Genomic DNA, 16,975 nt, shown 5'->3' with positions numbered 1-16,975 from the left:
TTGTCTGCATCCTTCTTGAAGTGTGGAGCCCAGAACTGGACACAATGCTCAAGATGATGCCTAACCAGTGCTGAATAGAGGGGAACCAGTACCTCACACAATTTGGAAGCTATACTTCTATTAATGCAGCCCAAAATGACATTTGCTTTTTTTGCAGCCACTGTTGGCTCATATTCAGCTTGTGATCTAAAACAATTCCAAAATCCTTCTCGTTTGTAGTATTGCTGAGCCAAGTATCCCCCATCTTGTAACTGCATTTGGTTTCTATTTCCTAGATGTAGAACTTGGCATTTATCCCTATTAAATTTCATTCTGTTGTTTTCAGCCCAGCACTCCAGACTATCAGGATCACTTTGAAGTTTGTTTCTGCTTTCCAGGGTATTAGCTATCCCAATCAATTTTGTGTCATCTGCAAATTTGATAAGCGTTCCCTGCACCTCCTCGTCCAAATCATTAATAAAAACGTTGAAGAGCACTGGGCCCAGGACTGATCCCTGCGGTATCCCACTCGTTGCCTCTCCCCAGTTTGAGGAGGTACCATTGATAAGCACTCTTTGAGTCCAATTCTGTAGCCAACTGTGAATCCAGCTAATAGTTGTTCCATCTAGCCCACTTTTAGCTAGTTTGTTAATCAGAATATCATGGGGCACTTTGTCAAAGGCTTTGCTGAAGTCAAGATATATTACGCCCACAGCATTCCCATTGTCCACAAGGGAGGTTACCCGATCAAAAAATGAGATCAGATTAGTCTGACAGGATTTGTTCCTGAGAAATAAATCCATGTTGGCTTCTAGTAATCACTACATTGTTTTCAAAGTGCTTACAGATTGACTTTTTTATAATCTGCTCCAAAATTTTCCCACAGATGGATGTCAGACTGACTGGTCTGTAGTTCCCAGGTTCCTCCTTTTTGCCCTTTTTGAAGATAGAGACAACATTAGCCCTCCTCCAGTTGTCCAGCACCTTACCCGTCTTCCATGATTTTGCAAAGATAATAGACAGTGGTTCTGAGAGTTCTTCTGCTAGCTCCTTCATTACTCTAGGATGCAGTTCATCGGGCCCTGGAGATTTGAACTCATTCAAAGAAATTAGGTGTTCCTTGACTATTTCTTTATCAATCTCAAACTGCAATCCTGCCCCCTCAGCTTGTGCTTTACTTTTTCCAGGTGTGTGTGTCATAGACCCGCTTTTGGGAGAAGACTGAGCCAAAGTAAGAATGGAGAACTTTGGTCTTTTCTTTGTCATCAATTTGCCATTCTCATTAAGCAGTTGAACCATCATTTCTTTCCTCTGAGATCATTACCTTGTCATGGTGCTGGAGCTTGAGCACCTCAAGGATGCCATGAGCTAAACCGTGAAGGGACACCCAAGACGGGAAGGTCATGGTAGAGAGGTCAAACTAAATACGATCCCTGGGGAAGGTAATGGCAACCCACCCCAGTATTCTTGCCATGAAAACTAAATGGATCAGTACAACCAGAGATATGTCGGTATACCATCAGATGATGGGACTCCCAGATCAGAAGATGGTCAAAATGCTACTGGGGAGGAACAGAGGATAAGTTCAACTAGCCCCAGATGCGATGACGCAGCTAGCTGAAAGCCGAAAGGACGGCTAGTGGCCGACGGTGCTGGTGGTGAAAGACGAATCCGATGTTCTAAAGATCAACACACCATAGGAACCTGGAATGTAAGATCTATGAGCCAGGGCAAATTGGATGTGGTTATTGGTGAGATGTCAAGATTAAATATAGGTATATTGGGTGTCACTGAACTGAAATGGACTGGAATGGGCCACTTCACATCAGATCACCACCAGATCTACTATTGTGGACAAGAGGAGCACAGAAGAAATGGAGTCGCCTTCATAATTAATAATAAAGTGGCTAAAGCAGTGCTTGGATACAATCCAAAAAATGATAAAATGATCTCAATTCGAATTCAGGGTAAGCCATTTAACATCACAGTGATCCAAATATATGCCCCAACCACAGATGCTGAAGAAGCCGAAGTAGATCAGTTCTATGAGGATCTGCAGCACCTACTGGATAATACACCAAAAAGAGATGTTATTTTCGTTACAGGAGACTGGAACGCTAAGGTGGGTAGTCAAATGACATCTGGAATTACAGGTAAGCATGGTCTAGGAGAACAAAATGAAGCGGGACATAGGCTGATAGAATTTTGCCAGGACAACTCACTGTGCATAACAAACACTCTCTTCCAACAACCGAAAAGACGGCTTTATACACGGACTTCACCAGATGGCCAACCGAAATCAGATTGACTACATCCTTTGCAGCCAAAGGTGGCGGACATCTATACAGACAGTAAAAACAAGACCTGGAGCTGACTGTAGTTCAGATCACGAATTTCTTATTGCACAATTTAGAATCAAACTAAAGAGAATAGGGAAGACCCACAGATCAGTTAGATATGAGCTCACTAATATTCCTAATGAATATGCAGTGGAAGTGAAGAATAGATTTAAGGGACTAGATTTAGTAGATAGGGTCCCGGAAGAACTATGGACAGAAGTTCGCAACATTGTCCAAGAGGTGGCAACAAAAAACGTCCCAAAGAAAAAGAAAACCAAGAAGACAAGATGGCTGTCTGCTGAGACACTGGAAGTAGCCCAAGAAAGAAGGAAAGCAAAAGGCAACAGTGATAGGAGGAGATATGCCCAATTAAATGCAAAATTCCAGAGGTTAGCCAGCAGAGATAAGGAATTATTTTTAAACAAGCAATGCGCAGAAGTGGAAGAAGACAATAGAATAGGAAGGACAAGAGACCTCTTCCAGAAAATTAGAAACATTGGAGGTAAATTCCAGGCAAAAATGGGTATGATCAAAAACAAAGATGGCAAGAACCTAACAGAAACAGAAGAGATCAAGAAAAGGTGTCAAGAATATACGGAAGATCTGTATAGGAAGGATAATAATATTGGGAATAGGTCAGACGGTGTGGTCAGTGAGTTAGAGCCAGACATCTTGAAGAGTGAGGCTGAATGGGACTTAAGAAGCATTGCTAATAACAAGGCAGCAGGAGACAATGGTATCCCAGCTGAACTGTTTAAAATATTGCAAGATGATGCTGTCAAGGTGATGCATATGCCAGCAAATTTGGAAAACACAAGAATGGCCATCAGACTGGAAAAAATCAACTTATATCCCCATACCAAAAAAAGGAAACATTAAAGAATGTTCAAACTATCGGACAGTGGCACTTATTTCACATGCCAGTAAGGTAATGCTCAAGATCCTGCAAGGTAGACTCCAGCAATTCATGGAGCGAGAATTGCCAGATGTACAACCTGGGTTTAGTAAAGGCAGAGGAACTAGATACCAAATTGCCAATATCCGCTGGATAATGGAGAAAGCCAGGGAGTTCCAGAAAAACATCTATTTCTGTTTTATTGACTATTCTAAAGCCTTTGACTGTGTGGATCATAACAAACTGTGGCAAGTTCTTGGTGGTATGGGGATACCAAGTCATCTTGTCTGCCTCCTGAGGAATCTGTATAACGAACAAGTAGCAACGGTAAGAACAGACCACGGAACAACGGACTGGTTTAAGATTGGGAAAGGAGTACGGCAGGGTTGTATACTCTCACCTTACCTATTCAACTTGTATGCAGAACACATCATGTGATGTGCTGGGCTTGACGAATCCAAGGCTGGAGTTAAAATCGCAGGAAGAAACATTAACAATCTCAGATATGCAGATGACACCACTTTGATGGCTGAAAGCGAGGAGGAGCTGAGGAGCCTTATGACAAAGGTGAAAGAAGAAAGTGCAAAAGCTGGGTTGCAGTTAAACCTCGAAAAAACCAAGATTATGGCAACCAGCTTGATTGATAACTGGCAAATAGAGGGAGAAAACGTGGAGGCAGTGACAGACTTTGTATTTCTGGGCGCAAAGATTACTGCAGACGCTGACTGCAGCCAGGAAATCAGAAGACGTTTACTTCTTGGGAGGAGAGCAATGACAAATCTTGATAAAATAGTTAAGAGCAGAGACACCACACTGACAACAAAGGTCCGCATAGTTAAAGCAATGGTATTCCCCGTAGTAACCTATGGCTGCGAGAACTGGACCATAAGGAATGCTGAGCGAAGGAAGATAGATGTTTTTGAACTGTGGTGTTGGAGGAAAATTCTGAGAGTGCCTTGGACTGCAAGAAGATCAAACCAGTCCATACTCCAGGAAATAAAGCCAGACTGCTCACTTGAGGGAATGGTATTAAAGGCAAAACTGAAGTACTTTAGCCACATAATGAGAAGACAGGATACCCTAGAGAAGAGGCTGATGCTAGGGAAAGTGGAAGGCAAAAGGAAGAGGGGCCGACCAAGGGCAAGATGGATGGATGATATTCTGGAGGTGACAGACTTGACCTTGGGGGAGCTAGGGGTGGCAACGGCCGACAGAAAGCTCTGGCGTGGGCTGGTCCATGAAGTCACAAAGAGTCGGAAGCGACTGAACGAATAAACAACAAAGCCTTTTTATTGCTTTTAGCATCCCTTGCTAATCTCAGCTCATTCTCAGCTTTAGCCTTCCTGACGCCATTTTGGCAATTCTGTGCCACCTGTCTATACTCTTCTTTTGTAGCCTGGCCTTCCCGTATATGTATTGTTTTTTGTTTGTTTTCAGGTCATCTCTAAGCTTTTTGTGGAGCCACATTGGTTTCTTCTGTTGTCTTCTATCTTTTTTCCTTGTTGCAATTGTAATTGTGACTTTAAAATTTACTTTTTTAAATACTCCTGCCCATCTTGCACTCCTTCTCTCATTAGGGTCACTTGCCATGGGACCTTACTTATCATAGTTCTGAGTTTATTAAAATCAGCTTTCCTAAAATCCAGAGTATGTGTATGGCTACACTCAAATTTTGCTTCCTTTAAAATCAAGAATTCAAGTATGGCGTGGTCACTTCCCCCCAGAGTTCCTGTAACTGTCACTTTACCCCTAAGTCATCCCTATTGGTCAATATCAAGTTAAGGATTGCCAATCCTCTAGTTCCTTCCTCTACTTTCTGTAGGAGAAAGTTATCACCCACACATGTCAGGAATTTCTTGGAAGGGCCGCTTTTGGCAGTATTTGTCTCCCAACAGATATTGGGGTAATTGAAGTCCCCCATCACTACTACATCAGACTTCCTTGAAACACTGGCAATTTGTTTCTCAAAAGTTTCATCCTCATCTTCTCCTTGATTGGGTGGTTGATAGTAGACTCTGATTATCATGTTCTTTTTATTCTTTGCCCCATTTATTTTAATCCAGATGCTCTCGATGGGCCTCCCAGTCTCATCCGCCTGTATTTCTGTGCAGGGATAGGTATTTTTTAACATATATTGTGAATAACATATTGTGAACTGCCCAGAGAGCTTCGGCTATTGGGTGGTATAAAACTGCAATAAATAAATAAATAAATAAATAAATAAATGTAGTGCAACTCCACCTCCCTTTTTATTTCTTCTGTTCTTTTTCAACAAGTTATATCCTTCAATTGCTATATTCCAGTCTTGGGAGTCATCCCACCAAATTTCAGTTATACCTATCAAGGCCTATTTGCCTTCATGTATTAAGAGGTCAAGTTTGTTCTGTTTGTTTTCCATACTCTGAGCATTAGTATATAGACACCGAAGACCATGTGTTTTGTAGTCTGACTTCATTCCTACATTGTTGTGAACACTATTTTTAGGTGCTATTGGAGCTGTTCTTTGTGTTAGGGTGCTTGAAACTTCATCTGTACTTCGCCCTGAGATCCTAGCGATATAGGGCAGGATACAAATGTTTTAAATAAATAAATAAATAAATACATTGTTGCCTTGAAGTTTACATCTCCCGCCCCCCATAGGATTCAGTTTAAAGCCCTCCTGATGAAGTTCTTCATGCTATGACCAAATACATTCTTCCCAGCCCTTGTGAGGTGCAACTCATCCCTTGCTAGCAGTCCATCTTCCAAGTAACGCAGCCCATAGTCCCAGAATCCAAATCTCTCATGTCCACACCACCCTTGTAGCCAGTCGTTCACCCAGAGTATTCTTCTTTCCCTTTCTAATCTTCTTCCAAGAACTGGGAGGATGGATGAGAAAACTATCTGGGCCCCAAAGTTCTTGAGTTTCCTTCCCAGAGCTTCAAAGTCTGACGTGATTTCTTCATAGCTCCGCTTGGCAATATCATCCGTTCCCACATAGATGAGAAGAAAAGGGTATGTATCAGTGGGCTTTATGTGCTTTGGCAACCCTTCAGTCACATCTCTAATCTCTGTTCCAGGGAGACAGCATACCTGGCGAGTCCATGGGTCTTCACGACATACTTGGGTTTCAATCCCACGCAGCAGGGAGTCTCCCACAACGACAACTCTTCTCTTCTTCTTGATCGACTGATGTTCTGCCTCTTGTTCACTGTTGCATAGGGTTCCCTGTAATTCTTCCTCTGCAGGCTGTCCTCCATTCTCATCTTCCAGTAGCTGAAAGCGCTTACATAGCTCTAGTGGTATTTCTTCCAATTTGCAGAGGCAGCAATGAGGATGATGCAGACCTTTCCCTTTAACTCTTAACTGAAAAGGGCAGTGTGATTTTTAACTAGCATGCAATGATTGAGGATTGGCATAACCATGAGTTTGTTTGTTTGTTTTTATTATTTTAGTGTGCATTTTTTATAACAGGAACAGCAGGTGCACATTGAGCTTTCTCATAGCCTAGCAAAGCTATAATCCCTGTGTGCTTCATTGTGAGAAACATTGTGAGGCCATCCAAACTGTTTCAACCATTGTTCTATATTTTTTTTAAAAATATTTTGTCCAATAACTGATTAACAGAACCTGCAGATGGATTATGTACTCCCAGAAATCAGGATCTTACTCAGGGGGCATTAATAGGTACTTAAATGATTCAGGGCATTGGTCTATAGGCCAACCCTTGAGAATAATTAGGCATGTCAATATTTTGCAGAAGGCTTCACTACTGAAGAATGGTGAAACAACGAACCACAAAGCAAACAAAGGCTTTTAAAATGCATGTAAGAAGCTTCACGGAATACTCTCAAAAAGGAAAGTTGCTTCCTTCCTCATCCCTAAATATGAAACCGTTCAGAGGGAAAGAATAACGTATACATTCAGGATCACATGCCTGGCTTTTGTCAATACTTTGATATGTGCCAATTGCTAGAAATAGGTATGAGGCAGCTTTGCATTGTTGGGTTTGTTTGAGTAGGTCTAAACTTGAAGTGCTCCAGTACTCATTATCATTACTTTAGACCTCTTGCATATCTTGCCTACAGCTCACCACTCAGTTTATTTGTCTTGTAGGCAAGCCAAATTTCATGAAAACTCCTGAGGATCAGATTGGGATTTCTGGAGGTGTGGCCTCTTTTGTGTGCCAAGCAACAGGAGAGCCAAAGCCACGCATCACATGGATGAAGAAAGGAAAGAAGGTCAGCTCCCAGCGATTTGAGGTAAGAAGAGAACATATATTTCCTAACCATTTTGTAAGGGTGCCTGTATGTTGGATGATATTAAATATTATCAAACCTATGGATTAGAAAGTACAGTTTCCTTCCTGATAATATATGCTCTGCAGTAAGATACTTCTGATTTAACAAATTTCCAGGCTGGGATTATTTTGGACAAAAAAAAAAAATCCTTATAGGAGAGTTGGTTAAATCTCATCTGAAAGTTAAAACAACAAGATTCTCCAAATTATAGTACAGTTTCTTTTTGTTATCACTATAAAATCTGGGTTGATATTATTTTTTCTGATTTTGCACTGTTTATAAATTGAAATTAGATGAGTGTGAAGTTAATTAAGCTCTGTGTCAATTAATTTGCAGTCCTTGCCATTAAGGAACAATTTATAGGTGATTTCATGGTAAACTAACAAGTTCCCTCTTTGCTCTAAGGGAGGGTTAAAGACTTTTTACCATTTAGTGAAATGGAAAGATAATGGCCCAATTCATATAACACATATGTCACATAGTTTGCTGGTCTGTGCTATGCCTTGGGCTTACGTACTCTTTTTTTCCTTCTTTTTCCTCTCACACCATTCTCCAGTTCACTTAAACTATTATTTGAGCAAACAATAGTTTACAGTGATATCAAAATCAAGCAAGCTATGATTTGTAAGCCATGGTTTTCTTGCATGCTAGAATTGGAAACCACAGTTTAAATTGTACTTCCAGTTTGGACACCATGGCAAACCATGGTTTGTTCAAACCAGGAAGTAAATGAGACTAGGAGAAATGAAATAGCACATGTATTTAAGGCATGATGCTAATGACCAAACCATGCATCATGGCAAAGCAATAAGTTATGAACTTCACTGTTTTGCTGAAACAGTTGTAAAAAACCTTGTTCTAAATGATTTTTTTTTAATCTTGTGCCAAAACAATATGATCTCTAACTTAATATTGTCACAGTAAATGCCATTTGTATCTTGCTTCCAGTTTGACATATCCAGATTTCATCTTTTTTTAAAAAAATGTTCAAAGTAGAACCAGGAAGTGGAGGAACTGAGGGCTATGTGCTCTTGGCCCTTTCCCATTTTTTTCAGTCATATTTAAAGAACCTGGAAAATTGCATGTACACAAGGTTGTCTTTGGATTAGTTCCAGTAAGAAGTTCTTAACAAACTCTCCTTTCTTTTGGAAAAGGTTATTGAATTTGATGATGGGTCTGGATCAGTTCTACGCATTCAGCCTCTGCGTGTCCTTCGGGATGAAGCAATCTACGAGTGCATGGCTACCAACAGTATTGGAGAGATAAACACCAGTGCCAAACTGACAGTGTTAGAAGGTAGGTAGGAGCCTATTAATTGCTGAGTTACAATTGGAAACTACAGAAGATAGTTAGTTGTTCATGTTGGAAAGATTAGACTTAGACTTTGTTTTTGGTTATGTTTGCTGTTTCTCCTTCTATTGAAGAATTTTATGTTTTGATTACTGTGTTCTTTTCATATCCAATTTAAAATGGAAAAAAATCTCTTTTCAGGACAAAAGATTAAGCAGATATCTTGGTTTATATAAATTACTTACTAGTGCAATCTTCCAGTGATGAAGGCTTATGTTGTCATATATATGTTAAGAGATAACATTGCTGTTGAGGCTGTTGCTTTTTCAAAAACTTTTTTTTCAGATTGTTTCTCAACTCTAGAACATTGTGTGTAGATGATTGAGCAGGAAAGATGAGTCTGTAGTATCTCATAAATTTACAATAGTATTAATGGGAGCCTCTCTGTATCTGAGAGCTAAAGCCTAGATCAGGTGGTTCCAAATAGTTTCCAGTCCTTATGCCAACTGCTGCTCTTTAACATATTTTAATTGACCATCAGTTCTCCTCTAAAGTGCTACTCAGTATATTTTATGTAATTCAGAAGTCTTAACTCTATCCAGAAAAGACTCAACTCTGAAATTATAATATTTTTGTGTAAGATTAGTATAAGAAAACTGGCTATTGAGTTTCCTGCAGGATTCTTTTTTTTAATGCATTCTGGTAGGTAAACAATGGATGCAATAACGGCCTCAATATTGGTCCTTCTCTTGCTCCAGGGTTGAATGTCAAGAGTCTTTTGGTTGAAGAATGTTTTCTTGTTTGTGATAGTACAAGTTAAAATAATCTTTGGATGGTTGAAATGGTCCTGGTATTTATTTTCAGGTAGTGTCTAGCTTTTGGCCTATCATTTATACACATTATTATAAATATATGCTGCAAAAATACTCCCAAAGCTCCCTTTAGGGCTTTGCATTAGAGTCAGTAGTTCACAACCCGTTGATCAGGGTTTAGTTGGCTTCCGTAGTGTCATTTCAGCTGGCTAATATGGGACCTTAATTTAGATTTCTGCCATGGATTGTAGTGTTCTTTCTGCTTACTAACATATTCCATTTGGTACATCATTAAGAAGCAAACTGGAGCCAAGAATCCAAACACAAGCAAATGTTCTGTAGCAGTTACTTCCCTGTGCTATCCTTCATTCTCTACTTCCATCTCTCTGACTCCAGATTCTGTCGGTGAACAGAGCTGCATACACTTAGTGTAATTGAAAATTATTTCTTCTGTTGATAGCGGGAGAGGTAGACATGCAAACACCTCTCCTTTTCTTTTTCTCTTGGGCAGTTGATAAGTTGAATAATGTATGAGTCATATTGAGCATTTCTGTCTTTTTCAATTATTACCTGCAGCAGCACAGAAATACTCTTGCATGCCTAGCAGAGGAAGGGTTTGAGCAAAGCTAGCAGGAAGGGACCAGAATCAATAAACTGACACACACACATATTCACAAGGAAAGCTTCAGGGACAGTTAGTGGGCACCTGGTGTCACAAATTAATAAATATGAGATTGAGTTGTAGGGCTGGGGATTACACTTTGCTTTACAGAACCTTTCAAATAGGGAGATTATACAGAATGTAAGGAAGGAAAGATGTTGCAGCATTTCCTACACTGCACCAAAAAATGAGTCGCCATATTCTCCACTTTAGCAAAACACAGCAACTCTGTTGGGCATGACAGAGGCCAGATTGGATTAACGTCCATTGCCCTTCTGTATAATCTACATTCTCTCTCGGGGTTCAATAGCAACCCTGGCAAGGAAAGGGAACTATCTGCCTTTTCTCCTAGGCTTTGGAATGTATACATTTCTTTTACCATCTTCATCTCTTGCAAGCATATTAGTTGTGATGAACAAAGATTTGGCAATTTGAACTTAAATGCAGTGTGGGTAGTCTTTACTCCCTCAGTAGCTTCAAGCACACAGTGTCACGCCAAGGCAAAGTGGAGCCGATATACACATAACTTAATTCTCCTTATTTTAAGCCAATTTAATGAGAGTTAAAATATTGTCATCCCCCACCCCATCTGTGCTATATTTGCATAGCTGCCTTGAGCATTGGCTCCATTGCTGTGTACCAGCTGAGCAATGGCTTCCCCCAGTGATTTCTGTTTATGATTTCCAGCTCCTTTGTTAAAATGTGTAGTGCCATGGTCTTGAAGCTGGACTTGGAATGGCTTCAATTCTAGCTAGCTCTGCCAGTTGTCTTTGCCTAGGAGGATATTGTAGACAGAAAGCAGAGCAGAGAGTAGGACTGTGTTTATCATGCTTAGTCTTGGAATCAAACAACGGTACTGTGTGGGGATGAGGAAAAGGAGAGCACCTCTGTCTTTCCAAAGCTCACTGATTATTGAACCATATCATGAGTTTAATTTCTATCACCATCTGCTGGCTTCATCCCAGTTCCTGGAGTTACCCAGTTTGAAATGCAGTAAATGATAAACATTTGACAGTTACAAATGATTTCTGCAGAGAGCTGGATCTCCCAAGGCCCAAGACAATATGTCCTTGTAAATGCTCATCTAACACCAGGTTCGCCATTTCAACAGTAAACAAAAGTTAGCTGTGTTTAATCCTTATTTACGCTTAGTTAGTTACAAAAGAATCAGCAAGAACAAGGGAATTTGGCTCATGTTTATCACATTCTCTTTTATATGCTCCTGCCATGAAAGGAGTCTTTGTTTTAAAAAAAACCGAGTAATTAAGGGAAGAGAGGTTATATTTGAATACTGTCTCTGAGCAAAAGCTAGTAAATTAACATTATGGGTCATTTCAGACTGGAGACAAATGTGACATTTCTATTGGGGAGAGAGCTTTCAAATCTCTCAATGTTCTTTAGATCAGAACAGTTAATTCATCCATATATCTATATATATTATAGAAGCAGCCTAGAAATAAAGCCTATGATATAGCCTACAGCTGCTCTGAGCAAGCCTCTCAGTTTACATTTACATCAGTTTTAAAGCTTCACACGTTATCTTTTTAACATAAAAACAACTCCCCTTCTCATAAAAAGTAATGTGTGAAATGGCCCTTAGCTATGCTATAGTGATTGCTAGCCACTACAAAGGTAACCTAAAGTTTTATATTGCAGATGTTGACTTTGTTCATAGTTTAAACAAAGTGCTGTGATCTTGGTGCCCATGCTTTAAATTCCTTTATTTATGTCAAATTTAGACAGCAGTATAGTGTCATGTTCCATCTTTTTATACAATGATGATAATGGTTTCTGCAGATGAAGATGATATAATTTGGGTAACTTGCTCAATCAGAGTAGGTTTAGGGGGTTATCAATCTCTCCTCCAGAAAGAAGTGTCAGCAGATTTATAGAACTTATCAACTCCAAATGTCATAATTTCCATGTCTTATCACAGTTTAAATGACCAACTAATGGCACATGACCATATAATGTATCCACAATGACCAGTTCCATCAAGAGGATTGCCATGCACTGTTGTTACTATCGGGGTAATTGCTTACCCAAAAATATAGCAGAGTGCGAAATAGCAGCAGCGTAGAGTCTGGAAATGGTTTCAGCTTGAATTTAGGAACAAAAAAAGCACTCACGGTCTTTGGTCAGTAAGAAGCTTTACTGACACTAAAATAAATTACTTACAGAATAAATGGTCATATATACAGTCCTTTCACCAACAGTACAGCAACAACGTAGCAGTATAACATCAGCAGTAAGTTCCAGCAGTAAGTTCCAGCAGTAAGTTCCAGCAGTAAGTTCCAGCAGTAAGTTCCAGCAGTAAGTTCCAGCAGTAAGTTCCAGCAGTAAGAAGCCATACAACATGGACTTCTTAAATACACTTTTCTCCTTGGCCCAATTAACCAATAGTCTCTTCATCTTGTACATCTCGTACCGCACGTAGGCCAGGGAAGAATCTGCTTCATACTGGACTTCTCCTGGCAGAGACAATCTGGCCAAGGACATCTTTTTAACTCTTTAGAGTCCTTTTCCTTCTGTGGGTAAAAACCTAACCACAACACCCTTTCATTTTTAACTACAGAAAAAATACAATTTACATTTCATTACATTTCACCTGTAAGAAATCAACTTTACATGTTTACAACAATCTCAACATTGTGTACATTTCTTTGTGTTTTACATTTCCCAGAGACTTATTTATATGTAAGCTTTTCTTTTCTTCTTCTTCCAAGCACTGTTGAAAAACTTGGTGCTTTGGGGCGTTGAACTACTTTGCAATCTTCCAACTTGCAAACTTTCAGCAATTTTAAAACTTTCTGCTTCTGGCTTTTTAGGTAATTTCCTTTGGAAACTTTTCTACCTCTACACCAAGGTAACACCTAACTTTCCCCAGAGACTTCAGTTTCAACCCTTCCTGCAGCTTTGGGCTGAGTTTTCTTGAATGTGGTCTTGGGAACTCCCTGCCACCAGTAGACGAACCACTAGCTCCACAATCATGTACTCTTTTGCTTGCCCCTTTGCATACAGACACGTGTGTTTGAAAACACCCCCTTTCAGTTTTCGCTGCCTGAAAACACTTTTCTTGCTCTTGTTCAGACAATTTCAACACATCACTGTAACTCTCAGGTTCAGACTTCACACAACACACACTGAATTCATCTGAATACTTTAAAGGTGGAATTCCTTTGTTTTTTCTTTGTGAACGACGAGGTACACTGGCAATTTCTTCCTCCCTTTCATTTCCCTCCTCCCTTCCACTTTTGGGAGTGGAAACACTCTTCTCAGAGATGTGAGGGCTCTGAGAAGTTAACCCCTGAGTTACTGTTTTCTCCTGGTTGTTCACGGTTTCTAACAGAACTTGGGAACCTTGTATCCTGTCCCAACCTGCCTCCTGAAAAGTAGCAGACCTAGAAACAACCACCTTCCCATGACTTAGGGAAAAACGCCAAGATTTGGATTGCATGCCAGAATAACCCACAAAACGTAATTTCACAGACTTGGCTTCACCTTTAGACCTTTTGGACTTTGGGATATGCACGTATGCCCAAGACCCCCATGTTCTCAAGTGAGACAAATCTGGCTTTGAACCAAAAAGTAAACAGTAAGGCGAACTGCCTGTAACCCTGCTCCAGGTTCTATTACACAAATAGTTTGCGGTTAAAAATGCTTCTCCCCACAAATCTTGCTCAGCGTTTGCATCAGCCATTAGAGAATCTTTCTTCATTTGAAGTACTCCAATTCTTCTCTCAATTGACCCATTTTGAAAAGGAGTTTGGGGATCTATTAACCTGTGTGTGATTCCTGTTTTCCTAAACCACTCACAGAACCTTCCAGAAACAAACTCACCCCCACGGTCCGACTGCACAGAAATAATGGGCTTGTTAAAGAACTTTTCCGCCCAAGTTTTCCAATCCCTAAAAGTTTCAAAAGCTTCTGATTTTCGCTTCAGTAAATAACACCAACTAAAGCGTGTGTAATCATCCAGAATTACAAGCACGTAACTGGATCCCCCTTGTGTAGGCGTGAATGGCCCTACCAAGTCAATAAACACCAATTCAAAAGGCTTTTGTGACACCCTGTCACTTTTCCTGCAGATGTTCTGCACCCGGGATTTGGTCTGATGACAGATTGAACAATCCAAGAAATTTTTACAGTTTCGCAAGCTTAACCCTGTACACACTTGAGGCATGTGACTTAATACTTTAAAACTTGCATGACCTAAACGCCTGTGCAACTCATGAACACAATTTTTATGGTCTGGCACGTTACCAGTTTGTGCCACCCTTTCTTTACCTGCACCCATGTAAAACAGTCCATTTTTAACATGTCCCAGTGCCACATTTTGTCCATCCTTAATCACTTGGCACTCATCCTTCTGAAACGTAACAACGTATCCTTCAGACGTTAGAGCACTAACAGAAAGGAGACAAAAATCTAAATCTGGAACATACAGAACCTGTTCACACTCCTTTTGCAGACATGGAACATAGCAACAGCCAATTCCTTCCACCCTCGACGTTCGTCCATCTGCAAGCGTGATTGACTTCACCTTGCTTGGTTCCAACTTCCGAAACGCCTCTGGATTATTAGAAATTGTTCTGGACGACGCAGAATCAATCAGCCAAACCTCTTGGGCCTCGTTACACCTCACTGTGGCTGAAACAAATGCATTCGAGCATTCCTTTTCCTCTCCAGCCTGTGTAACTCCCTTCTTCCTTTTTTTACAGAAGCGTTTGATATGACCCGGCTGTTTGCAAAAATAACACTTTCTTATTGCAACTGCGGCTCTCTCCACACTGTTGCCTTGGAAACACTTATCTTTCTGCATTCTTTCTCCGCTGCCAAGGGCTGACTGCTTAACCCTTTCCTGGCAGTTTTCCTCCTTCCTGGAAAGACGCCGTTTCTCTTCTTGGAGCAAACGACCCGTCAAATAATGAAGAGTGAGTTCATCAGTCTTCATACTTTCCAGACTGGTTGTCAGAACGTCCCAGCTTTGAGGCAACGACCCCAAAATCAGGTAGCACTTATGCTCTTCCGTAAAAACGATTCCGACCTCCTGCAACTGGACAAATAGAGATCTCACCTGTTGGAGATGATTTGCCAAACTTCCAGCCTCCTCCAACTTTAACCGATACAGCTCTCTGGTGAGGCTCAGCCGTGTGCTTGCCGACGCACGCACATAAATCTGTCTCAGCGCATTCCAGCTGTCTCTTGCCGTCTCATCTCTGTTGATATGGACAATTTGCGAGTCCTCCATACTCAAGACAATGTTTGCTTTGGCCCTTTCATTCTGCTCTTCCCACACTTGTGCTTCTTGAGCAGTCTGACCAACCGGCCTCGGGACACTCACGACGTTCCAACATCTGTCCCGCTTCAAAAACATTTCCATCTTGAATGACCACGTTAAGTAATTTCTCTCATTCAGCCGTTCCACCGGAATACTGGATGCCATCTGAACCTGGGCCATCCTCACCGGCTGGGCTGGAGCGCGACTCACACTGGATACAGACCCGTCTGAGCTCGATGAACTGCCTGAGCTCGACTCCGTCTTTCCCTCCAGCGTTCCTTTGCTCTCAAGCTTTCCAGCAACCAAAAATTATGCCTTCCAGACTTTCTCTGGGCCCATAACCTATCGGGGTAATTGCTTACCCAAAAATATAGCAGAGTGCGAAATAGCAGCAGCGTAGAGTCTGGAAATGGTTTCAGCTTGAATTTAGGAACAAAAAAAGCACTCACGGTCTTTGGTCAGTAAGAAGCTTTACTGACACTAAAATAAATTACTTACAGAATAAATGGTCATATATACAGTCCTTTCACCAACAGTACAGCAACAACGTAGCAGTATAACATCAGCAGTAAGTTCCAGCAGTAAGTTCCAGCAGTAAGTTCCAGCAGTAAGTTCCAGCAGTAAGTTCCAGCAGTAAGTTCCAGCAGTAAGAAGCCATACAACATGGACTTCTTAAATACACTTTTCTCCTTGGCCCAATTAACCAATAGTCTCTTCATCTTGTACATCTCGTACCGCACGTAGGCCAGGGAAGAATCTGCTTCATACTGGACTTCTCCTGGCAGAGACAATCTGGCCAAGGACATCTTTTTAACTCTTTAGAGTCCTTTTCCTTCTGTGGGTAAAAACCTAACCACAACAGTTACCAGCTAGGTTCATTCTACAAGGTTTATGAAGCAAGAAATACCATCTTTGAAAAGTTTTAAATGACATCTTAAAAAATTAATACTCAGTGAAGCCCCTAGTGTGAGAACCTTGAATTGGGAGAACAAATTCTTTGGCCTCTAAAACTTGATATCATTTTTCATTGAGAACAGTTTTCAGTTTTCTTTCGGATCAGATTTTTCTGGCTGCAGATTTGCAGCCAGAAAATTATCACATTTGATTTGGCTTCAGGATGTCATTGGGAGCACAATGAAGCCTCAAGCTCAGAATGGAGTAAAAAAATAAAACAATTTATTTTATGCTTTGGGGAGGAGATCCTCATTTTAGCTGAGCCAATTCTGAATCAAGATTTGGGGGAGGGGACTGTCACTCATGACTACAGAGAATATTGGCCTGTAGTTTTGGCTACATGTGCACGTTTTCTGCTCACAAAGGCAAGTTGGCAGCAGGCTTAGGCAGAGGACAGGTGGGTGTTGCTCCTAGCAGTGTGCTCAGGCAGTGTAAGTGGACTGAGAACTGCTAATATTCTCAAGGGAGCTTGAAGCTCATGATC

The 16,975-nt window shown here is 40.8% G+C and overlaps 1 protein-coding gene across 5 annotated transcripts in view; it reads left to right on the top strand.

The window, feature by feature from the left end:
- PTPRF (protein tyrosine phosphatase receptor type F) overlaps positions 1-16,975 on the top strand; it is a 589,418-nt gene that overhangs the window by 289,140 nt on the left and 283,303 nt on the right. For all 5 annotated transcript variants that reach the window (XM_063140104.1, XM_063140096.1, XM_063140111.1 and 2 more), the window contains exons 4-5: positions 7,309-7,454; positions 8,648-8,789. In XM_063140104.1, the coding sequence (XP_062996174.1) occupies positions 7,309-7,454; positions 8,648-8,789 (288 nt within the window). The remainder of the gene's footprint in view (positions 1-7,308; positions 7,455-8,647; positions 8,790-16,975) is intronic.

This window comes from Elgaria multicarinata, chromosome 1 (assembly GCF_023053635.1).
Source record: "Elgaria multicarinata webbii isolate HBS135686 ecotype San Diego chromosome 1, rElgMul1.1.pri, whole genome shotgun sequence".
Taxonomy (NCBI): Eukaryota; Metazoa; Chordata; class Lepidosauria; order Squamata; family Anguidae; genus Elgaria; species Elgaria multicarinata.
This window is presented reverse-complemented; position numbering and strand designations above follow the sequence as displayed.